Below are 25,504 nucleotides of genomic sequence, written 5' to 3' on the forward strand. Positions count from 1 at the left end.
TACCAACTGAGCTATCAGGGAAGCCAAATCATTCAGAAGCTATGTTTAAATATCTGTGCTGTCTTTCTAGTTCTGTGTGGTTCTCAATGCAAGATCTACGAATATGGTAAGTTATAAAACTATACATAGAAATTACAACTTGGACTACCAGCACACCTTAAAACCTTCCCTAGCATTTAATAGTAACTGGAAACAGAGTAAATATTCCTTTAAGGAAGCCCCAATTTTTCTATCAGTACAATGTGGCCCACCCAGGGTACTTTATTAGTAGTAAATATTAAGAAAACACACTTTGCTTTCTTTTTAGCTTTCTTCATCTTCTTGTCCATTTTCTTCTGAATTTCCTCTTTGGAAAGGATACAAAACACTTCTAGCACAGAATCGGTTCCCTAGAAAAGGAAAAGGCTGATGTGAGTCCAGGAGAGGCAACTTGTTAATTCAGCTTTTTGTCTGTAAGAACATTTCTTTTTCTTCCCTATTGGTATTACCATGGACAATTTAATCTCTCTGTAATTGTCGTCTCATCTGTAAAGCGGAAATATACCACTTTCTACAGTGTTCCTCTGAAGACTAAATAAGAAGTTAATGCTTTTAAATTGTTTAGAAAAGCAGGGATTTAATCAGTGTTTGCTAATAACAACAGTGATAATAGTAATTACTATTATGCTAACAGAAGCTAGGGAGTATAGATCCACAAGGTACCACATAATGAAATCTTAAAAGGACCAAAGAAAAAGTCACGTCCACACCAAATACTAAATGAGTCTCTGAAAGGAACAGCGGAGTCCTTGTTATTTTCTCCTGAGCCTGATACTCACATGGCAAGCAAGAATCCTGCCTGTCTTGTCGACTGCAAGGTTCACAACTCGGTCCCTTCCTTCCCGCATTATGGATCCAGCTTTCCTGCATGTAAGGATGCGCTGCAGAAGAAGCAAGAGAAAAGGTGAAGCTTAACAGTTACTTCTGTTAACCCCGGAAAAGACAGGATTTCAAATGCAGGCAACAAAGATCATTCCTAAAATGAATACCTTCCCAGCACTCAACTCAACTGAACATAAGAAACAAAAATGAATTACATCCTCAGGAGTTTCATCCATCTCAAGGGTACCATCCTCTGCTTCATGTGAGTCCTGTATACCAGGAGAAGATTCTTTGATTTTCTTGGGTTCTGGTTCTTCTGGGTCTTCAATCTGTTTTTATAAAAAAGGGAAAATAAAAAGTGAAATAATTAGTTCTAGGAGGTGACTCTTACCCTTAATGACTTAGAAACCTGTCTTCATGGCTACTGATAACTTCCATTTAGTGACCTCTCTGATCTCTTCGATGGCAGCACACTTACCAGAACATATTAAAAACAGACTACATCAAACACAAACAAAACATTATTCATCATACTAGTGTTAATAACTTCCCATAGTATAAGGACCATTGTTCCATAACAAAGTGAAAAAATGATGACCTCATTATTTTTAAAATCTTAGGTGAAAGATCCACCATATTCTAGAAGGAAGGATTCAAACTGGCATTACAAATTGCAAACACACTATATGAGAGGTTACATTTTCTTCTTATATAAAGAAAAGATAAACTCTAGCCTACTAATGTAGAACCCATCAGAATGGCTACTGGATACACCACCACATATCTCACCCCAATTAAACCCTGGATAACAGGTACACAACCTTTTATCCACACAAAACCTTTAAGGATCTGAGAAAAAGTTATAGATCTTCTCAAAATATACATATTTATATAAACATACAGAAATTCTACAAAGATATTTGTTTGAGAGAAGAGGGTCACAGATATCCTGAAGTCCATCCGTGGACACCTGAAGATCAAGGAATATCAAGCTAAGAGCCCTATAAACTAAAACATTAACATTACCAAGAGCTGTAACCCTAAAGCTATCCTTCTTCCAAGTGCAAATGAGAATAGAAATAAAACACAGAATGAAGGAAAAAAAATTGTGTGGAAGTCACAGGTTATCAGTAAGAGAAAATTCCAACACAACGTGTAAGTACTCAGTAATTATATCTGATTCTAAATTCAACAAAACTATGAAACTGCTGAAACATGACCCTGCCCGTGATCAGAAAATCAGCAATTACCTCTTGTAGATAAGATATGTCCCAAGCCCTCAGTTCACTGTCAGAAGCCCCAGTGATGAGTCGCTTTTCTTCAGACACCAGAACCAACCCCCACACCTACAGAGCATAAACAGATTCAAATAATATGATTTAAGGGAATCCAGGATGTAGGACATGACATCCCAAAAATCTAAGTATGCTGTAGTCAAATCACTTTGGCACTGTAAAGTCTAATATTAAGGGCAACCTTTTCAAAAGACACTAAAAGAAAGCCCACTTTTAGAAAGAAAATGATCTAGGGTAGAATTGTTGTTTATGTGGTAACTAGCAGTTTCTCTGTAATTTCCTATCCTTAAATTTAGATAATGGCTGTTCAGAATAAATCCTAATTAGAAGCCACTCAAGTGGTAATTTTAAGTCTGGCACTTCTTTGCTTTTAGCAGTGCTTACAAATAAAAGGTGCTCATTAATATCTATCAGAGTATCATTTTTAGACTCAAACATGCATGAATAAACACTGAAAGTAACAGTATTGTTCCAAATCAACATAAAATTCTAATTTGCTTTTCCTCATTAATTCTAGGATGTGTATATTCCTCATACATTCTAGGGTGTATATACACATGCACATACATATACACATATACATCTATATAACTGACTTATAATTAACATACATTATTAAAGGCATACAACACAGTGATTCAATTTTTATATATTCTGAAATGATCACCACAGTAAGACAAGTTACCATTCCATTGACATACAAAATTGTTGTAATATTACTGACTATGTACCCTGTATATGCATTACATCCCACAACTGGAAGTTTTTACCCCTAATTCACCTTCGCCTCTGCCTAATATGAACAAAGCACAGAGGATGCAAAGATGTAAAATATTCCCTGATCTCTATGGAACACATCTATGTTCAGGTAACTATTATAATGGCTATAATTTGCTGTTTACATGTCACCAGGCCAGGCACTATACATGCAGTATCACTATACTTCCCTACAATCATAAAGGTGGACGCTTATAATTTAAAGTGATGAAACCCATATTCATGGGTTAAAAACTAATGTAAGACCAATATTTACTAAATGCCAGAGCAGCAGTAGCAGCAGCAGAGCAGCTCTATCTGCTCTGATGGTTGGCACTTTGTCCACCATCCCAACTTCTCTCAAGACAGGATATACCAATTATTGTTAGCAGTAAAGAAATGCTCTCTTCCTTTCTGCCTTGCCATTCTTGCCCTGGCCCCATAATCCTACACGTACCTCAGTTCGGTGGCCAACCATTGTTTTAAAACAGTGCTGGGTATCAAGGTCCCACCATTTCACCATGGTATCTTTCCCACTAAAAGAAGAAATAGGAAAAAAAATCTTATTAGGAAGAATCAAATGAACATGAAGATCAAGGACTCATTTGTTGCCTTAAAAAGACATAATACACAGCAATGATGTCTAATGTTAATATTTACCTTTCTTTTGAAAAAAGAATCCTAAGTCTCAAAACACTCCTCTTTTTTCCTGGCAAGAACTGAGTCAATGAAAAGCCATGGACTCTTCGCTGATTATAGCCACCCAACCTCCTTTCCCCTCTATAAAAGGAGAAAGCTCTTTTTCCCTTGCTGAGTGGAAATGAAATGGCAATTCTCTGCTGATCCTAAATAAATCCATTTTTGCTGGGGGCAAAGAAAAAAAGAATCCTAATTCTCTATATGGCTATTCTCAGGTAGAAAATAAAATGTTCCAAAAATAACCTTGAATTCAGAGTGCTACAGAACATAAAACTTGGGCTGTTACACACCATTTCCATAGCCACAGCATCAACATTCCTTCATCTGTCTAACTAAGAAAGAGCATAGCCTCTCTTGCTCCCTTGTCTTCCAATGTTCAGCTAGTCTCCAGGTCCTGAAAATGCCTCCTCTGGGAAGTCTCTAAGCCTTGATTCCTTCCAATCCATTTCTGTACACAAACCTGAATCTAAGTCCTATTGCCTGAATTATTTTATATTTTAATAACTTATGTGGTCTCTGTCTATTCGAATCTGTTACCTCATCACATCCAATACACCACTGGCAGATAATCTCAATTTCCTAACTTTGCACCAACTCAAGATTCTCTATGAAATCAAAATCAAGCTCTTTGGCACCATTCCCCAAACCTCCCATTCACTGGCTCTTAATCTCCCTGCCAACAGGCTCTACTCTTCCTGCCTCAAATGCCTGTTCTCTGCTTCCTCACCAGTAGAAATCTACCATAATGCTGGTACCAGGATTAAAACTGGAAATATCCTAAAACCCAATTTACAAAACCTTTCCTATACAATCCTACCTCCCGGTGTCATTTCCTTTTCCTTACATCCCCTAAGCTCTCAGGTGTATGTATATTCTAGGAACTGTAGAGTCACTGCCTCGTGTTATCTGAACAAGACACACTACCACCCCTGTATCCTACCCCACAGGGACAAATCCACCATTTGGACAGCATTTTGTGCTGCTCCTCTACACCGCTTCTGGTTCTTCTGTGGTTCTTACTAATTACTGTGGTCCTTCTAAGTACTGCCTGGCAACATTTTGGATTTCAAACTTTCCTGGGTAGCCATTCCTTAGGAATGGTAACTATTACATTTAGGCTGAACTATATGAAATTGCTGGTATCTGACATATCACTTTTAACCCATACAAATGGTCCAACCTATTAGATGTTCAGGAGCCCTAAGGATGGAGTAAATAAGTCTCTTTTAAAGAGGCAGGCTAAAACAAACATTTAGTAGTCACATCTGCCTGCTGTTCCATATTCAGTTTTCCTACTTTCTAGGGATCCAGAAAGTAGACAGTTCATGCATCTGTCAAAGAGTTATCAGGGGGAAATAATGACAAATCAGAAAAGGGAATTAAAGAATGCTATAAAGAACTCTGCATAGCACCCATGATACTGTTGGGGAGGGGAGGCAGGGGCAGAGGAAAGCAGAGAGAAGAGGCAACTAGCAAATGAGCTTGAGTGTAGCGTGAAGAAACGAGTAAGGAATCAAGCAAATTCCTTCTGTGAAAGCCTCACTGTCAATTCACCTAGAAAAAGAACTGGACACGAAACTGTTTCCACTACTTTACCTCGTAACCAGCAGGTTCTTTTCTCGTAGAAACAATGCTTGTGTGATGGCGTCCTTGTGTCCCTTTAGACGGTAGAGGCCACTTTCATTGATCACATCCCATACGATAATATCCGTGTCCTAAAGGAATCAAATCATACAGAAGAACTTTATCACATAAGGCCTAACTTGACAAAAAACAGGGTGTAATATTCTTATTAGAAAGTTGATATGTAGTTCTTATAGAAAACTTGGAAAGCATACAGAACAATAGAGAAGAAACAAACACCAGCTGATTTCACCACCCAGACGTGATCAACATAGATATTTTGTGTACACTGCTCCAGTCTTTATGTGTACATACATGCTGTTAACTGAGATCATGCTATTACTATCATTTTAGAACCTTCTTTTTCTCCTTTAATATATTTCTCTATTTCCACGTCATTACAGACTCTTCTCATTTTTAACACTCATGTGGTAACCAACCTTAAGGATATATCATTATTTTAAATTTTTTTCTATTTCAGCTGTTTAGGTAGTTACCAATTTCTGCTATTATAAATATGTGGAAACGACCATTCTTGTACATCAATCTTTTATATATCTCTGATCAGAATAAAGACTAAAAAGGGACATTCTTGGGTTAAAAGGTATTTTTTCTATTTTAATACCTTTAAATAGAATAATAATTTTAATGGAATTTAATCTGAAATTCAGGGTGATCTCCAGAAAGGTTGCACCAGTCTAAAGGTCCACAGGAGCTGTGTGTGACAAGACCAGTTTTCTCATCCCTTCAGCACTGGGTATTATCAGTTGCTCAAAAACCACTGCCAATTTCACAAGTTGAAAGGCTACCTCAGTATCTGATTTGCATTTCTGAATACCAATGAGAAATTCTGCACATCCTCTATGGTGATTACTGGCCTTTCTGTACCTCCTGCGAACTGTCAAGTCATGTCTTTCATCTTCCTTTGGGTCTTATTTACTTGTTGTTATTAAGACATGATATTAATATTTGCCTTTTATTCTAGAACTATTAAATACTTTCTCTTTTTCATTGTCCTTTATTTTTTCCAGTTTTACTTAAAAATGATTGACATATATGACTGTATAAGTTTAAGGCATACAGCATGATGGTTTAATTTACATATATTATGAAATTATTAACATAATAGGTTCAGCTAACACCCATCTTCTCATTTAGATCCATTAAAAAGAGAAAAAATTTCTTGATGTGATGAAAACTCTTAGGATTTACTCTTAACAACTTTCTTATATTGTTTTAATGTTTTAAAACACATTGTAAATATTCAAATATTAAGCATTCAAAATTTCCTTTCTAATTTATTTCCTTACCCATAGGCTTGAAGTCTTTATCAGATTGATATCAGATATTTTATCACCTTGATATCAGATATTTATTTATGTATCTTCTAGTTTACTTAAAACACCATGATTTAAGTCTTTGAGAATTTTTTTGGTACATGGCATGAGGTAAAGTTTTAACTTAAAATTCACGCCCACATGGTGAGCCAATTGTTTAAGTACTACTTCAGAAGTAATCCATCATTGTTCTACTCAAAAATGTCACCTTTAAAGTAATTAGGAAATATATACACATATATATATATATACACACACACACACTAACTAGGTATATCAAGTGGATATGTTTCTTGTATTCCCATTTGGTTGCAATAATCTGACTATTTTGTATTAATGCCAGCTTGATATAACATATTATAAATTGTGACTTCATAATGCATTCTAATACCTGAAACCTCTTTAAAAAAATCCAGCCCTGAAAAAGAGTCGGAAACCCTTTTATTAATTTTTCCCAAAACTCTGTTTATATTCATTTGTTTTTACACATGTGCTTTTAAATCATTTGGTCATGTTCAAAAAAAAAATCTTTGGTACATTTAATCCGTTTTATCTATATAAACCAATTAGAACATAGTAGTATCATCTCAACACTTCGTCTTGCCATTCAAGAACATGGCTTGTGTCTCTACTCATTCAAGTCTTTGTTACATTCTTCAGTAAAGTTTCACAATATTTTTGAGTCCATTATTTAACACACAATTGTAAATGGAATCATTTACATTCTATTTTCTAACTGATGACTGAGGTATAAGAAAGTGAGATATTTTACCAAAATGAATGGCCAAGAAGCATCATTTTGCCTCTGCCTTTCCAGTGCTTCATCCACCCACTTGTGTACTGTTTTGGGTAGGCAAATGTACAACGATGTCACATGGTAATTATCATGGACAGCCTCATCCTGTTCCCATATTTTACAGGCTTTACTCAGAGAATCTGACAGGAAACAAAACGGACCACCCAGTTCAAATCCATCCTTCTCACTCTATACTACCACTGATACTATTTTGTACACAGAGTGCCCACTGTTTCAGCCAACAATTTTTGTGAACAACCTGCTTCAGCTTGTTCAGTCTTATGCTCCTTTGCCAGATCAAAGTCAGGACACCTAATTCAAGGTCTCACCTTGGATCCAGAAGCCAGCCTGCCTCCTAGCTGATCATACTTCAAGGATGTGATGGCTGCTTTATGTCCATTGAAGGTCACATTTCCTTCTCCACTCAGGAGACTGAAGATTCGGATAGATCCATCCTCATAACCAACAGCCAAGTGCAGCCCATCTGGGGAGGGGCACAAGCAAGTGACTTCATGTTTAAGCCCCTGAAGGATGAGGATCTGAAATAATAAAAATTGAAAATAACGTAGAGGAGTTAAGCATGTCATCAAGGAAAAAGTGTGGGACTGTCAGGCACAGTAAAATTAAAAGCATCAATAATTCCAAATTGCTCTTCTGAATAATAATGGAACTCTGCATTCTGTCTCAAGTTCTTTAACATAGAAACTACTATTTGCACTGGGTAATGAAACATTCAAGAAAAGGTAAAGCTATACTACACTATTTCTCCAAAGCTCTACATTAGTATCAGATCAGAGCAGATCAGATCAGTCGCTCAGTCGTGTCCGATTCTTTGCAACCCCATGAATCGCAGCACGCCAGGCCTCCCTGTCTATCACCAACTCCCGGAGTTCACTTAGACTCCCGTCCATCAAGTCAGTGATGCCATCCAGCCATCTCATCCTCTGGCGTCCCCTTCTCCTCCTGCCCCCAATCCCTCCCAGCATCAGAGTCTTTTCCAGTGAGTCAACTCTTTGCATGAGGTGGCCAAAGTACTGGAGTTTCAGCTTTAGCATCATTCCTTCCAAAGAAATCCCAGGGCTGATCTTCTTCAGAATGGACTGGTTGGATCTCCTTATAGTCCAAGGGACTCTCAAGAGTCTTCTCCAACACCACAGTTCAAAAGCATCAATTCTTCGGCGCTCAGCCTTCTTCACAGTCCAACTCTCACATCCATACATGACCACAGGAAAAACCATAGCCTTGACTAGACGAACCTTTGTTGGCAAAGTAATGTCTCTGCTTTTGAATATGCTATCTAGGTTGGTCATAACTTTCCTTATACATGCCAAAATTTCCCAGGCAAAGGAATAAATTCCTAAGTCCTTGTTCTGTGTCAACACCAAATGACTTTCCATAAAGGCTTATGAACACATCCTTGCTTTAACTGAGCCCCATCTCAGAAACCAATGTGCTTGGCACTAGAGTGCTACAGTGGTTTATCCCCAAGGGGCTTTGAGGGACAATAAGTATCAAAGTATTAACCTCTTGAGAGTCACAAAGAGAGTGGACAAGATTAAAATGCCTGTATTTGGTTTGGCAGAAGTGGTAGGCTTAGGAATTCAGAGTTATACAAAATATCAAAGGCTAGTTTAACAACCCTTTGGCCTCATCTGCATAAGATTCAGTCAACATATTCCTTTTAAATGCCTAATATTATGTAACTGAGCTTCCCTGATGGCTCAGGGGTAAAGAATCCGCCTGCAATGAAGGAGATACAAGTTCAATCCCTGGGTTGGGACGATCCCCTAGAGAAGAAAGTGGCAACCCATTCCAGTATTCTTCCCTGGAAAATCCCATTGACAGATGAACCTGGCAAGCTACAGTCTATGGAGTTGCAAAAGAGTCAGACACGACTTAGCGACTAAAACAACTATAACAACTCTACAATTAGTTCTGAGGGCAAGTAGAAGTTGAAAAATGGAGAACTGGCAGAGGAAAAACAATGAATAAAAATGGAAAACAATGCTGGGAATAATGATTACAAATAATTACCTGTAAACATCACTACAAAGAAATACCTAAAAGATAAGCTCCTATTTGGTTATGCTTTTCAGAGTTTAGTGTAGAAGAACACAATAGAATCTTTTCCACTGTGTGAAAACACAAAAGAATCTTTTCTATTGTGTTCTATTTCACAATACAGTACTTGGCTATCCAGATCCAAAGATTTAAAAAAACAGTTTCTAGAGGCACACACAGTAAAGAAAAAAATCTGTGAATAAGACAGACCTCTCCCACTTCTGCCTCCACCCTCAAATACCCATAAATAGTATGAACCTGGATGACTGCTGGCTTACCTTCTCTCCTTTCCGTAAGTCCCAGATGAAAACATGTTCACAGGCTGGTACTGCCACATAGCGTCCTTTTTCACCACGAAGTGTCACGAAGACAATGTTACCTTTTTGGCTGCCAATAAGGCCAAAGACTGCACTGGCAACATAGCGCAGGTACTGCTTGGTGAGTCCCATGTTTTACCATCTGATGCCGCAAGTGAGGCAGCTGCACCTACAAAGACGACTCAGTACTTCAGGCACCTCGGTTCTGCTGAGTTGGTGAACACCAGCTATTCATCATGTGCTTCAAAGCCTTTGACCTGCTGCTAAACCTTCATTTACTCTGAATATACCACTGACATAAAATACCTGAACAGCTTCATTTTTTATTCACGGGGTGACTCAACATGTCATCCCTCATTCCTCAAGTTTCAAACTGGTCACACTGCATGCCCACCTCACAAATATCTGACAGCTATTTAGGCTTCGATGCACCTGAACAATTTGCTTCTGACCCCCAGTTCAACTACCAAAGATTTTAAACTGAGATTGACAGTCTCAGACTGAAAATATTTATTAATGAGCATTTATTGTGAACCTACTAGTAATTAGACAGGCACTGATCTAGATGCTAGCAATATGGTCTTGAGCAAAACAAAAATGCCTCATCTCGTGTCACTTATCTTTGAGCGCAGCAGCTCTCAAACTCCAGAATGTATCTAAATCACCCAAGCGGTTATGAAAACAGATAGTAGGAACCACCTCCCTCACCTCCCTAGTGTCTATTTCTGATTCAGTAGGTCTGGGGTGGAGCCCAAGATTTTTCAAGTCTGACAAGTTCCCAGGTGACGCTGCTGCAGTTCCTCATTTTCAGAAGTACTATATAACATGTGTAGGTTGATCCTTGATTTCAAATCAGGGCAGCCACCTTCCCTTGGAACAAAAAAAATAATACAAATTGCACACTATTTTTGACAGATTTCATCGTTCCTGTGTGACTGAGTAGGACACTATGTGTGTGCCACGTGCTAGCTGCTCAGTCACGTCCGACTCTTTGCAACCCCACGGACTGTAGCCCGCAGGCTTCTCTGTCCATGGGGATTCTCCAGGCAAGAATACTGAAGTGGATTGCCATGCCCTCCTTCAGGGGATCTTCCCAACCCAACGATCAAACCCAGGTCTCCCGCAATGCATGCGGATTCTTTACGGACTGAGCCACCAGAGAAGACTGAAATTGTCAAGTCAGACAACACTCCCCTCCATCCGCCTACTGTTTATAGAAAAACTTTAGTCTCCTAAAGTTCCCTGAGTTCCAAAGAGCAAATTTAATCAAAAGTGAGAAAATGCAAAAACAAAGAAATTAAAAGTATTAATAATTTAGCCATTAAACAAAATCACGGGCCTTTAGTTTCCTCTCAAGGGCTATACAGATGATACTGAGTCATATCCTTGAGCTATTTTTCAGATATTGATATCCCCACCAGGAGGAAGAAGTTAACTGCATGCTGACCACCAGCACTTACACCCCAAACTGGCTGGACCAGGTTGATGGTGTTGACTCCCAATTACCATGTCCACCAGCTGATTACACATCCCACCTCCTCTCCCTTATTTTGTCTTTAAAAACCTTTCCCTGAAAGCCAATGGTGTGTGTGTGTGTGTGTGTGCGTGCGTGCACACGCACGCACACACAGATCACCTCCCCGCACCCCCCCGCCCCACACCCCACCACACATTCTCCTTGTTTGGGCTCGCAATATAAATGTTGCACTCTCCCTCACCACAACCCCATGTCAGGAGATTAGCTTGAGTGCTCACAGGTGAGCGATCCAAGTTTGGTTTGGTAACAACTGCACTAAATCAAATTCACTGGAAACACTTGATTATGGAGGAAACAGACAACAGGGGAAGGAGATAACAAGCTTGTCTACTGTTTGGAAATGTGAAAAGTAGTCCCTGAAACACCTGTGCAACTAAAACCCACAATACTAAACAGTTTTTCGGAGCTGTTTTTTTGTTGGTGGTGGTGGTTCAGTTTGGTTTAATGCTACAGGGTTTCTCTTTCAGAGTACAACCTCTTGTTTTAGTCTACTTTAACAGGGAAATATTCAATGTTTTTGCTAATATTCCTCTTCAATGATATTTTAATGACCACCCACTGGCTTCATTTTTCTTCCAGGAACCAACATAAAGGCAGTTAAAAATGAAGGAAAGATAATATTAACATGGCAATAATGCTCTTAACCTAGGCCATTTGATCAATTCTTTCCCAATTCGTCTTATTCTCCTGGCCCCAGCCCCTTAACTAATTGTTTCTTGGTAGTCTCTGGCCAGCCACCACAGTATTTTCCCTGGAGACTTCATATAGCATGCCTAGGCCCAGAGACTCCAGCATGTCCATTTCCAGTCCTGCCCACAGACAAATATTAACTACAGAGCTCTGAGAACTTATCAGACATCTCCATCCAAATACCTTCCAGTGTCACATTTAGTATGTATAAAAACGAACCTAACTTACTTCCTGAACCCTATTCATTTCTTTTCTGACTCTGCGACACTCAACTCTCCAAGCCATTCAGGTGCAAAACTTTGTAGTAACCTGTGGCAACCTGTGGCTCATTAATAATATTATTTAAGCAACCAATACTTTAAGAGTGCTTACTATCTGGTAACTAATACATAAAATGTATATAACTGAGTAAACGTGCAGATAATTACATATAGTAGTTGAGTTATTTAAGTGGGTTAATACATGTAAAGTGAAAGTCACTTAGTTGTGTCCGACTTTTTGTGACCCCCATGGATGATACAGTCCATGGAATTCTCCGCCAGAATACTGGAGTGGGTTGACTTTCCCGTCTCCAGGGGATCTTCCCAAACCAGGGATCGAACCCAGGTCTCCCTCATTGCAGGCAGATTCTTTACCAGCTGAGCCACAAGAAAAGCCGGAGAAAACCAGAGTGGGTAGCCTATCCCTTCTCCAGGGGATTTTCCCAACCTAGGAATCAAACCAGGGTCTCATGCATTGCAGGCAGATTCTTTACCAACTGAGTAAAGGCTATCAGCGAAGCCCTAATACATGTAAAGCACTTTTAAAAGTCCTTCACAATTACCTTGCACAGTACTATTCTCACCCCATTTTACTGACAAGGAATTTAGCCAGAGAGATGCGAAGTAGCTAGCCCAACGTCATTCGGTTGGTTTTAAATGCCAAAGCCAGGTTAGAATCTAAATTCCAACAAATTTCTTCTTTTAACCACTAAACTACTTCTCTTTGCCCCTGTCCTCTCTCTTCAGAAACTTGTTTCTCTGAAGTAGGATCCTTTCCCTCTTTCCACGTTTTTCTGTTTCAGCTCTTTATCACTGGGTTCCTGCACTAATTTTCTATGTAGCACTCCCACCTCCATGCTTTTCATTCTTTCCTTTTTAAAAGTCATTAATACTACCTGACTAATCTTTCCAAACATGTGGTTCTACCCCGAAGCCCTTTAAGGGCCAAACCACAGTTCCCAAGAATTCATCCTACCTATTCCTCTTTACATCTCGCATAACCTTGTCTGTCAGGCTAGTTGGTGTCCCTCCTTGTCCTGTTACCCTGCCTTCCTTCACACTGTACTTAGAATAACGTGCATTCTCCCGTCTACCTAAGTGTGTTTTCCTCTGAGACCCACTTCCTTCGAGGCTAAAGTCTTTGTATTGTATGAATACTTCCACGATCTTTCATACAACTTAGTACTGGTCACTTGTGTCTCACACGCATATATTTCTACTCTTTTGGGGGGAAGTTCACAACTTAACCTTTCTCTATGCTCCTTTCTCCCTGCTTCCTAACCCATAGTACCCTAAAACATGCTTCTATGATGCGCTGCAAGGCTGGACCGCGGTAACAGACCTGTCAGACGTCTAAAAACCAAGTCTTTAGACAGGAGAGGCTGAGGTGGGGTTCCGGACACCCACCACGCTGCCAGAGCATCTTTAAGCGAGCCCTGCAGGTGCCGGTCAACTCGCTCCACATCTCACCGATGAACCTCGGGCGTTCGTCCGCGCCCTCCCAGGACGGCGGTGGGGCACTCATAGAAATTCAGGTGCTCCTCCACCCTAAAGACCGGCCCCAAATCCCCCTGCTTCGTCTGCTGCTAGGACCACGAAGGCCTCTGCCGGGACCAGACAAATCCAAGGAGCCGAGCAGAGGCGTTCGACCGCAGCGCACCTAAGGTACCTACCTGGGCCTCCACGCGGCTCGGAGCAGATTAAACCCGCCCACCGAACGCACCCCTTCCGGGTCCGCTCACGGACCCTCTTCCGCCCAACGTTCCCTTTGCCTTCTGCGGGAAATGACGTAAAAGCCGGGCTCCGATTCGTGAGCACCAGCCGGGAGCGGAAGGCGGTGTTTCGCAGCTCACGGCTCCTGCAGCTGGTCATTCCAGCCTCTTGGGACTTTGGCTCGTCTTACCTGCCTAACGCCTGGCAAGGGCTGTCCGGCGATGCAGCTCGGCCACTCTCCACGAGGAACTTAGCCCGTCACGCCTGCCGCCCGGATGGAACCACCGGAATGCTGTGAGAGGCGGGACGGAGGCCGGGAGGAAAGGCGGGGCGGAGCGGGCCGGGGTCGCTGCGGGCGGCGGGAGGCGCGCGGGACTTGGCCCCGGCTGTGGGAGCGGGAGAAGGCTGGTTCTGTCCGTTCTCAGCAAAAAAGAGCCTGGTGCTTCTTTTGCTGCTGTTGCTCGGGTTCCTCTCGCCCGAGGCGCTGTCAGGGACAAGTTACCCACCAGAAGATAAAGGGTAGGCAGAGTCGGGCACGAGGAACTGTGCTGCTGTTGCCCTCGGGGAGACGCGCGCCCTGGGGTGCAGATGAAACTGGGCGGCCGGGTGCCCTGCTGGCTGTAGCCCCAGAGTCGAGTCTGTGTGGTCGCCCGTGTGGACTGGGCGTTCCACGAATCGAAAGCGGCTCGAATCAGGGCTGAGTAGGCACCGAGCCCAGGATGCTGAGTTGTCTGGATCCCCGCAGTCCCTGGAGTGACATTGGTCTGGCTTTCGGTTTCCGCTCCCTGGCCGCAGGAGGGGGAAGTGACCAGCGCTGACTCCTCCTTGTTTGATAATTGAGGCTTTAGGTGCTCGGTTACCAAGTGGGAATTAGTTTTTCTCTCTTGTAGTTCCGTCCGATTTATTCTTGGGCTGCCTAGAAGTGTTCTGCACAGGAATGAGTTCTGATGTTTGTAGCTGTGGAAAATTAGAGTTAACATAGAGCTATATAAAATAAGACTGTCCTTCACTTACTGTACAGGATAGCTTCAGCCAGCCTCGAAATTAGACTTTTACCTATATTATCTGATTTTCTTCAGGCGTCTCTTGAGTTTTTAAGACATGATCACCTAGTCTGCTGTATTCAAGATAATTGCCATAGTAAAGAATGGATATGATCAGGCTGTAAATAGATGTAAAAGTGTAGGTGTTTGAAAGAAGCTTACTGTGGGTTGGATGAATGAGGAGGGAAGTAATTGTAGCAATAGACTATTATTTCAGTAAGTTTGATGAGGAATGGAGCCTTTAGGTGAACGTATATGGGAACCTGGGCTTCCCAGGTGGCACTAGTGGTAAAGAACCCGCCTGCCAGTGCAGGAGACTTAAGAGAAGTGGGTTGGATCCCTGGGTGGTGAAGATCCCCTGGAGAAGGAAATGGCAACCCACTCCAGTGTTCTTGCCTGGAGAATCCGCATGGTCAGAGAAGCCTGGTGGGCTCCAGTCCATGGGGTCACAATGAGGCGAACACGACTGAAGCGACCTAGGACGGATGGAGGTATGGTTAATATGTCTTAAGGTGATGTGCATTATATCACATCCATGAAAATGTGTGTATTTATATATATGAAAAATAAATGTGCTTCACTAGTCTAGATTCAGTCTCGATGATACCCTTTGGATTATCTGATTCTAAGAAATCTATTTTACAGTTGTAAATACTAAATAATTTGTCTATAGACATGGAAATGTCTCTTAAATGTTCGATTTTGCCTCATATACTTTGGGTTCAGTATTCTTGATCTATTAATGTGCCTGATTTATGGGCCTCCCTTTATCAGCCATCTGGCAGGTTCCTTTGTGAGTTAAAATATTAAACCATGTTCATTTTTGTATTTGAATGAGTCATGATTTTCTGTCTTAAAAATTAATGTTATTAAATATGGGGAGGGACAACCACAAATAGAAAAAATAATTTTAATAAAAGTTGTTTTAAGATCAACTATGAATGAGTGCTAAGATAATGCATCTTATAAATTCCCAATACACCACTTCAAGAGCATAAACTTAGTTTTCAAAGTTTCAGAATTGCTCAATGTATTAATATTGTAATTGAAACATAGTAAAGTTCTTTTAATATAAAGTTGGTAGTACGAACTCACCATTGGAGCTTGTGCTTTGGCTGGTCTTGAATGATGGTGTTAGATTTGACCTGGGGCACTGACACAGCTTAGAATTATACTGTATTTATTGTTGACATAATTTGACTGCTTCCATTTGTTCTTTTGTCTAAAAGAGTCATTCTTTCTATTTGCATAGAATGATTCTTAAATATAATAGATTTGGTGTTAGGGTAGGGGTATTGTGCAGAAGTATCTAATGTATCCTGAAATTTAAAATATTGAAATACAAAGACATAAAGAATGGTAAACTTATAATTTATGTAAAAACAGTGAAATAGAGCTGGTAATTAGTGGAGATCAAAAGCACAGACCAGCAACTCTGTACTTTTATACAGGCCTGTCTAATCAATGTAAGCATTTTGAAGAACAAGAAGACAGATTTGGAGTTCTTTTCTCTTTTAAATGATATACTTTTCTCCTTATTCAGGCAAAACATCGGGGTTTTTTTGAGACAGTGATCTAAGATGTTCTGCCTGATTCTGCACTGTCTTGAACATTAAAAATTTGATCTCTCTAGACAATCCGGTTATTCTTATAAAGCACTATTTAGAGGACTTCTTAAACTAGAAGATGACAAGGTTTTGAGAAAAAAGACAAGCTACACTGTAATAAGAACTATTTATACTCATTACAAATTTGAATTATAAAAGATACATTGTGAGTTCTCTTTATCCTGTCAGGTACCTGTACCTGGCAGGTACAATGGCACCCCACTCCAGCACTCTTGTCTGGAAAATCTCATGGAGGAGCCTGGTGGGCCGCAGTCTATGGGGTCGCTAAGAGTCGGACACGACTGAGCTACTTCACTTCACTTTTCCTTTTCATGCATTGGAGAAGGAAATGGCAACCCACTCCAGTGTTCTTGCCTGGAGAATCCCAGGGATGGGGAAGCCTTGTGGGCTGCCGTCTATGGGGTCGCACAGAGTCGGACATGAATGAAGCGACTTAGCAGCAGCAAGCAGGTACTGAAGACAACCCTTAAGATAGTATGGCTAAGGAAGTAGGTCTGATTCTGGAATCTTCTGTTTGTTCTAGGTAAACTTTCAGATTCTGGGACATAAAAGTCTTGCTTCAGGAGCCTTTTTACTAAGGTTTTGTGTTTGCTTATGAACCTGTTTAAAATACAGAAATGATCAATTGATTTTCAGTAGAAAGTCCCCCTCTTCTTTAATGCTTTCCAAAATTCTGTATGTGTGTGTGTGCTCAGTAATGTCTGACTCTTTGAGACACTATAGACTGTAGCCCACCAGGCTCCTCTGTCCATGGAATTTTCCAGGCAAGAATACTAGAGTGGGTTGCCATTTCCTACTCCAGGGGATCTTCCTGACCCAGGGATCAAACCTGTGTTTTCTGCACTGGCACATGGATTCTTTACCACTGCGCCAGCTGGGAAGCCCTCTGAAGTTCTGTATACAGCTATAGATTGTTTTAGCCTTTCTCTCCTCTTTCCATCACCTGAGCACTCTGTATTCTTTTATCAGTGGGATTACTAATTGAGTCTGGAAAACCCCTCCGATTTATTTCCAGATCAGTGCTTGTATGAGCTCATGTACTCACAGTTTGGTAAAAGGGTGTTTATCTTTCTCAAAGGGGTCTATGATCCCAAGAATGTTAAGAACCCCTGTTCCTGAAGGGTCAGGGATCAGTTTGTCCTGACTAGCTTGGCTTTGCTGCTCCATTTGCTTTATTGCCAAGGTGTGTGTGGTGAGGGAAGGGGGGATTTAAATCTCTTTTTAATGAGAAAAATATGTTTCTGTTTAGAGACGGAACTGAAAAAGAATTCACCCTTTGTTAAATACCATGATACTTTCATATAATGCCATTAAACTTTGCCCTACAGTAAGAGCTCTGAATATTTCTTACTACTTGTTTATATTATACTGACAAGATGTGGTTGGAGATATAGGAGAACCACCAAAGTGTACTATCAAAGAAGACAATAGAGTTTCAAGAAGGGAATAATAAATAGCAGGTGCAGCTAAAATTTAATTAGCTCTTGAACTTGACATTTGGAGAATTATTGTTGACCTTGAAGAAGCAGGTTTAGTGTTGTTACAAAGATGGAAGCAGAACTGCAGTGGGTTAAGTACATGGAGGAAAAGAATTTAGAGCTGTGAAACAGACTACTCTTAAAAAGTTAAATGGGGAAATGTGGAGTTTGTTGGTATTCTGAAGAAATGGGGTTAGAAAAAAAAAAATTGGAGTAGGAGACTCAGGGGAAGGAGAATCAGATGTTGTGAAGGGAAACTCGATGTTATTACCTTCCCTTAGAGGAGATCTAGTCAGGTGCAGTAAAAGGCTTAAATGAAGGTGATTTGGCAAGCTTAAAAGTGTGAAATACACTGAAAATCCCTTGCAAGTTGAAAAGAGTGAATGAAGATAGAGACATTTTGATTTGTAGAGAAGGTAATTTGAACAATGACTTCTCTTTTCTCAGAGCATCAGGAAAAGAAGGGAGGCAATGTGATATGATGTAATGGAAATGGCATGGGTTTTATTGTTAACTGGTCTTCGATCTGGATCTCAAGGTACTGCTTACTAGTTCTGTTACCTTGAGCTGGTAATTGAATCTCTGGTTCTTGAGGCCCTCATTGTAAAATAAGAGTTCTTTTGAACTGTGGTGTTGGAGAAGACTCTTGAGAGTCCCTTGGACTGCAAGAAGATCCAACCAGTCCATCCTAAAGGAGATCAGTCCTGGGTGTTCATTGGAAGGACTGATGTTGAAGCTGAAACTCCAGTACTTTGGCTACCTCATGCGAAGAGTTGACTGATTGGAAAAGACCCTAAAGCTGGGAAGGATTGGGGGCAGGAGGACAAGGGGACGACAGAGGATGAGATGGCTGGATGGCATCACCGACTCGATGAACATGGGTTTGGGTAGACTCTGGGAGCTGGTGATGGATAAGGAGGCCTGGCGTGCTGTGATTCATGGGGTCGCAAAGAGTTGGACACAACTGAGCAACTGAACTGAATACCTACTTTGTGGGATTATTGTAAAGATTAGAAAGCATATTTCTAACAGATCTGGTACCTCATGGCTCATACCTTCCATAGTGGCCTTCTTTTGTTTTAGTGTCTTAGGCTTTTTGGTACCTTTTTGGTACCTTTGGTACCTGCGGGGCTCCCAGATGTCCGCTTTCTGCTGTCTCTAGAACTCTTCTGCTACTTTTGGTCTCAACTCTCACTTTCTGGAAGAGACATTCTCTGCTTCTTCAGCCTAAAGAGCCTCCCCTTCTTTGTTGTAGCAATATGTATTTATTGCTATGATTATAAGTTTGTGCGATTTTTGTGGGGCTGTCTTTTCCACTAGAGACTCAGCACTTAATAGTGCTTGAATGAATGAATGCCTGGGACATAATAGGCAAATAAGCATTTATTACCTCACAGTTTTTATGGGTCAGGAATTCAAAAGTTGATTAGTTGTGTGGCTCTGGCTCAGCATTTCTCATGAGGTTGTGGTCAAGATGTCAGCTGGGGCTGGAGGATGCAAGGTGATTCATTCTTGTGTCTGGCAGTTGGTGGTGGTGGTTGGCAGGAACTCAGTTTCTCCACACAGGGGCCTTTTCATGAGCTGCATGAGTGTGTCCCCAGATCACGAGAGCGTACTTCCCCAGAACAGGCAGTCCAAATGAGCATGGCGGAAGCCACAATATCTTTTATGACCCATCCTTGAAAGTCACAAGCTGTCGTTTCTGCAATATCCAGTTGGGTACATTGGCCAGCCTTATTCATAAGGAAGAGGTCTACACAGGGGCATTCATATCAGAAAGCAGGTATCCTTGAAAGACATCTTGAAGGCTGTCTACCACAGATGCTGTGTGGAGTAGCATAGTCATCCAAGAATGACTCAAACAATTTTCTCTCAGTGTTGATGGAGGGCCCAGCTGACACAAGAAAACATGCATTTGTTTTGACAGCAGAGAGAATACTTTGTGATTTTTCTTTCCCTAGTGGCACAGGAGCAGAATCAGAGAAAACAGATGTTGGGTTGATTTAGGTGTTTTAGGGATTAACAAATCATTACAAGGGCAGACAAATAAGAGTGTATCTTAGTTTAGCAGTTTGTGTCTGGTTTATCTGGTGCTCGTTAGGGAATCTTTGACAGCGTCTTGATCTTTGCTACATGTGAAAGCATCTGTATCTCAACAATGGTGCAGGTGATTTTCATATTGACTGAAAAGGTTATAACACGCAGCATTTATTGTGCCTCGCTTTGTGCCAGGTGGTCTGCTGTGCAATTTTACAGATGATAATCATTTAATCCTCAAAAGAACTGTCATTCTGACTCTTTTAGAAATAAGAAAATTCTGCTTCAGAGTCAATGATCATGAAATTATTAGGTGGTAGGTCTTAGACCCAAACTCAGGCCTGATAACAGAAGTCTGAAGTGTTAGTCAATCATGTCCAACTCTTTGTGACCCCGTGGACTGTAGCCCACCAGGCTCCTCTATCCATGAAATTCTCTAGACAAGAATACTGGAGTGGGTAGCCATTCCCTTCTCCAAGGGATCTTCCCAGCCAGGGATCAAACCCAGGTCTCCCGCATTGCAGGCAGATTATTTACCATTTGAGCCACCAGGGAAGCCCCAGAGCCCAAGCTTTTACCAGCCTACTTCTACCTCAAAGTGCAATTTCATCTGGAAATTTTTACCTTAAAATACTAAATAAACTGGATTCAAATTGTATTATATGTACCTATCATAGAAAAAAAGTAGGAACTACATCAGATTTTGAAAGTTTTTTCTCCCCTTTTTGGTATTTTTCAAGTGTTCTATGAGTGATATGACTGAGCGACTTCACTTTCACTTTTCCCTTTCATGCATTGGAGAAGGAAATGGCAACCCACTCCAGTGTTCTTGCCTGGAGAATCCTGGGGACGGGGGAGCCTGGTGGGCTGCCATCTATGGGGTCACACAGAGTCGGACGCGACTTAGCAACTGAACTGAACTGATGAGTGATTATTACTTAGAATTGGAGAAAAAAGTTATTTTAAAGTAAGTGGTTTTGTCCTGTAATTTGATGTTCAAGTTTGCAAAATGAAAGTAAATTTTTAATGGATTTTTTAATATTTTGGTTAAGTTTCAGCATGAGTCAGTCACCAAAAATCTGGATAATGTTGGGAAAGTATGAATTTCTACAGGGTGTCTTTGCGTTGAACTGAAAGCAGTTCAGCCATAGACGGTGAATGTAGCCTTCACATTTACTCTATTCAGTTGTCCAGTTCCAGGCTGAATACTTGTGAACAGATCAACAGGACTTGTGGTTGCCTCTAGTTTCCTCTGGAGTAGGAAATGGCAACCTACTCCAGTATTCCTTCCTGGAAAATTCCATGTACAGAGGAGCCTGGCAGGCTACAGTCCACGGGGCTGCAAAGAGTTGGACATGACTGAACACACACATACAAAAACACACATTCTAGTTTCAAAGGCTGATTGGACAGGACTGAACATCAACTTCTAGATAGAATTTGTTTCTTTATTTCAAAATAACATCAAAGCAGTACTTAAATGAGAATAATCCTCTGATACAAAATTGGGCTTCCTTGGTGGCTCAAATGTAAAGAATCTCCCTGCAATGCGAGAGACCTGGGGTCAGTCCCTGAGTCAGGAAGATGTACTAGAGAAGGGAGTGGCTACCCACTCCAGTATTCTCCAGGGGAATCCCCATGGACAGAGACCCCCTATGGCAGGTTACAGTCCATGGGGTTGCAGAGTCACACACAGCTGAGTGACAAACACTTTCACTACTTTCGTAATCTGCAAGACTTTTCTGAGATTGTTATATAAAGGAACACATTTCCTCCCACACAGTGTTGGTACAGGAATTAGAATATTGTATCAGATCTGTAGTTCATCCCAATTAGTATCCCATGTCTCTGAGCAAGAAACATCAAGAAATTAGGTATAGAGGGGCATGCTTGTTTTCCTTAACTCTTAACGAACATTAGGATCATACAGAAAAACTCCTCAGGAAGTTCACACACCAACTGTCATTCCCTCATCATCTGTCTGCTCTCCTGTATGTACAGTGTTACCAGCAATCTTTCACTTACCAAATGCACTAATTTTTAGTCCTATTCCTCCATCTTTCAGTAGCATTTAACCCTGGATGATCCTTCTTGAGCATCCCATCTAAAGTTGTTTTCTTCACTTAGCTTTTATGTTACCACACTTTTCCAGATCTTTCTTCCATTCTTAACAATCCTTTTCTCTCTCTCTCTCTCTTTTTCACTTTTCTTCTTTTCCAACCTCCAAATTCTGCCTTAGGACTGAGTCCTTGGGTCTTTTCTTTATTTGCATTCTCTGTCTCTGTGGTCTTGCCCAGTTCCCATAGGTTTAAATAGCATCTATATGCTGAGACCTCCAATTTTACAAATTTAACCTGATTTCTTCTTTGAGCTCTAGCCTCAGGTAACCAACTGCATGTCTGATACAAATACTTGAGTATATATGGGCATTTCAAACCTAACACATGCAGAAACATAAGGAAAAAAAGACCTTGATTATTACTGCACCTGCAACCTACTCCAGTCTTCTCTTTCTCTGTAAATAGCATTACCATCTATTTGACTGCTCAAGCAGGATATCTAAGAGTAATCTTTGTTCTTTTCCCTCACCCCTCAGGTGCATTTAGAAGGTCCTGTTGACTCCGTCTTGAAAATTCATCCAGTTCTAACCATTCCTTACCACCTTCATCACCGTCTCACCTGGATTACTCCACTTGTTTTCTCCCGGTCTCTGCATTTACTCTTGCCCCCACTCAGTTTCACTGTAGCTAGAGTAATCTTTTCAAATATTATTTATATTAATCATTATCTTTATAGGGATCTTCTAATAGCTTGCCCTTATTTGTGTCAAGATCTAAACCTCTTATCATGACTTATAGACTGATTCATCTGACCTCTCCTTGCTCACCAAGTTTCATCACCTGCTACTCACTATCTAGCTCATTCTACTCTAACCCAGACCAGCCTCCACACTTTTCCTGGAACAGAGTACCTTCCCTCCTGCCCTTTTGGCCTTTGTACTTGCTATTGCCTTGGTCTGGCACACCCCCCTAGAGCTTTACATGGCTTGCTCTCTCACTTTATTTAGCTCTCTGCTCAAATATCACCTTTTCCTCGTAATACTTATTGCCTCCAGCCATTCTGTTAGATACCTGCTTTCTTGCTTGCTTGTTTTTCATGTCCTTTCAGGGAAGCACGAGCTCTCTAAGGGACTGCTTAGCAGGGACTGCTCTATCTTATTCTTATGTCCCCAGTGACTAAAACAATGCTTGACACCTAACAGATGCTTCCAAAGATTTATTGAATGAGTGAGTGTACCGTTTTACTGAAACAGCTGTTTGACTTATTGGCAAATGAAATATCTTTTTCTCATGTTAAATTTCCCGTGAGCTCTCTGTGGTACTTGACGCTGTGTGTCTTCCTGTCACTCTTCTTTTTTAATTTCTACATTTCTCTACAACCAACCTCCTACCTCATCAGTGTCTCATACCCTGTATTCTCTAAATCATCAGATCCTGTTAAGGCTTCCTTCGTATGTTGCCTCACAAATCTATGCTTTCCTCTCCTCCTCCTTCTCTACATAGTTGAGACCTTTGTTATTTCTTACTACCTGATTTCAGTAACCTCCCTGCTTCTCAGTCTCCACGTTAGACTGAACTCTCTAAGTTGTACATAATATGTGTCTCTGTATCTCTTGCAACATCTAACACTCCCCTCACCCTGCCAGTAGCAGACACTCAAAGAAAGTTGAGTGAATAGTCCTGTGTTTCTGGAAAGTAGAACTGGTAGAACATGTGATTATTTAAATGACTAATTCTTGGAAAATAATTTATGTTTAAATAATCTCTCTTTCTTTCTGTATTTAAAAAACTGTAGTAATTCATTGTTGTACATTTGATTTTTTAAGGGACTATGTAAGTGACTGTAATCACACAATATCCTATTGGTGCATTTCACAGTAGAGTTTTGTTTTTTGCTCTAATAAAGTGAAGGAGTATCTGTGCTTCTCTATTAAAATGATTCTTTCTTTTCTCTCAAGCTAAAGTCCCCAGTGAATATTGAATTGCTGAGAAATTTGGGAAAAGACAAGCTGAAGTTTCCATTCCATGGATCCCTTGGGTGCACCTTCCCAGTTTGTGGATGTGGATACACTGCCAAGCTGGGGCAACTCTTGTGAAGATCAGTTAAATGCTTCTGAGATTGCAGCTGAAACATACCAGGAAGAGACTATTAGATCACCTTTTCTTTATAATAAGGATATCAATGGAAAAGTGGTTCTTTGGTAATTCCTTGTTTAAATCATATCGTGATATAATACTCTGATAATTTCTTCTAAATTCTTTTTTTCATAGTTTTTTTCTAAACTCTTTTTGTAAAACCTCTCATTATTGAAATATTACTTTTCATATACATTTACAGCTTTATAGAGACATAAGTGATATACAATAAACTTCACTTAAAGTGTACAGCTTGGTAAATTTTGACATGCATACACCTGTGAACCAGTCATCAGAATCAAGATAGTGAATATATTTATCACCCCCAAAAGTTTTTTGTGTATCTCTTGGTAATCCCTTTCTCCTGCTCCTCCCTGCTTCTACATCCCCAAGCAACCATTCATCTTTTTGTCACTCTAGATTAGTTTGCATTTTCTAGAAATGGAATCACATCCTTTTTTTTTTAGTCTGACTTCTTTCATTCAGAATAATTATTTGAGAATTGAGCTATATTGTTGCATGTATTGGTAGTAATAGTACACTTCTGTTTATAAAAAGCTGTTTTTAAAAAACCTTCATTGAGATGGAATTCATATATCATGCATGCATGCTCAGTCACTTCAGTCATGTCTGACTCCTTGCAGTCCTATGGACTCTAGTCCACCAGGCTCTTCTGTTCATGGGATTTTCCAGGCAAGAATACTGGAGTGGGTTGTCATGCCCTCCTCCAAGCAATCTTCCCAATCCAGGGATTGAACTCACATCTCCTGCATCGCAGGTACATTCTTTACCCACTGAGCCAGCTGGGAACCCCCAATTCATATATTATACAATTCACTAATTTAGATTGTAAAAGTCAGTGGTTTTCAGTACATTCACAAAGTTGTACAACCATCACCATGGACAGTTTTCATCAACCCAAAGTCCTGTACCCATTAGCTGTCACTCCCTGTCTTATACACATCTCTTAAGAAAGAAGGAAAAGAATGGCATAATGGTTTTGTGAGTTTTGAGGTTTTAGCAGTTGTATTCAAGAATTAGCCTTTCTGAGTCAGGAACAACTTTTTTACTATTGCTCAATTTTGTGAGCTAGTAAATAAATGTACCCACCCCCAACTCTCTGCTCCAGTCAACCACTAATCTACTTTTTATCTCTAGATTTGCCTATTCTGGACAT

General features: G+C 40.5%; 2 protein-coding genes across 6 annotated transcripts in view; one reads left to right on the forward strand and one right to left on the reverse strand.

Moving 5' to 3' along the window:
- WDR3 (WD repeat domain 3) overlaps positions 1–14,711 on the reverse strand; it is a 39,371-nt gene extending 24,660 nt beyond the window's left edge. Inside the window, exons 1-10 of one of the 4 annotated variants that reach the window (XM_024988555.2) lie at positions 13,906–13,934; positions 10,454–10,615; positions 9,707–9,914; positions 7,697–7,906; positions 5,208–5,326; positions 3,370–3,448; positions 2,112–2,207; positions 1,077–1,190; positions 819–920; positions 292–389 (exon numbers count right to left, since the gene is read on the reverse strand). In XM_024988555.2, the coding sequence (XP_024844323.1) occupies positions 292–389; positions 819–920; positions 1,077–1,190; positions 2,112–2,207; positions 3,370–3,448; positions 5,208–5,326; positions 7,697–7,906; positions 9,707–9,877 (989 nt within the window). In that variant the 5' untranslated portion in view covers positions 9,878–9,914; positions 10,454–10,615; positions 13,906–13,934. Of the gene's footprint in view, positions 1–291; positions 390–818; positions 921–1,076; positions 1,191–2,111; positions 2,208–3,369; positions 3,449–5,207; positions 5,327–7,696; positions 7,907–9,706; positions 9,915–10,453; positions 10,616–13,905; positions 13,935–14,135 lie in introns of those variants that run through there. The other 3 variants (XM_005204029.5, XM_005204028.5, NM_001192388.3) reach the window with 3 other exon arrangements.
- GDAP2 (ganglioside induced differentiation associated protein 2) overlaps positions 14,065–25,504 on the forward strand; it is a 68,101-nt gene continuing 56,661 nt past the window's right edge. The window contains 2 exon segments of one of the 2 annotated variants that reach the window (NM_001046013.2): positions 14,065–14,239; positions 24,150–24,392. In NM_001046013.2, the coding sequence (NP_001039478.1) occupies positions 24,217–24,392 (176 nt within the window). In that variant the 5' untranslated portion in view covers positions 14,065–14,239; positions 24,150–24,216. 2 annotated transcript variants of the gene reach the window in all.

This window comes from Bos taurus, chromosome 3, assembly GCF_002263795.3.
Source record: "Bos taurus isolate L1 Dominette 01449 registration number 42190680 breed Hereford chromosome 3, ARS-UCD2.0, whole genome shotgun sequence".
Lineage (NCBI taxonomy): Eukaryota > Metazoa > Chordata > Mammalia > Artiodactyla > Bovidae > Bos > Bos taurus.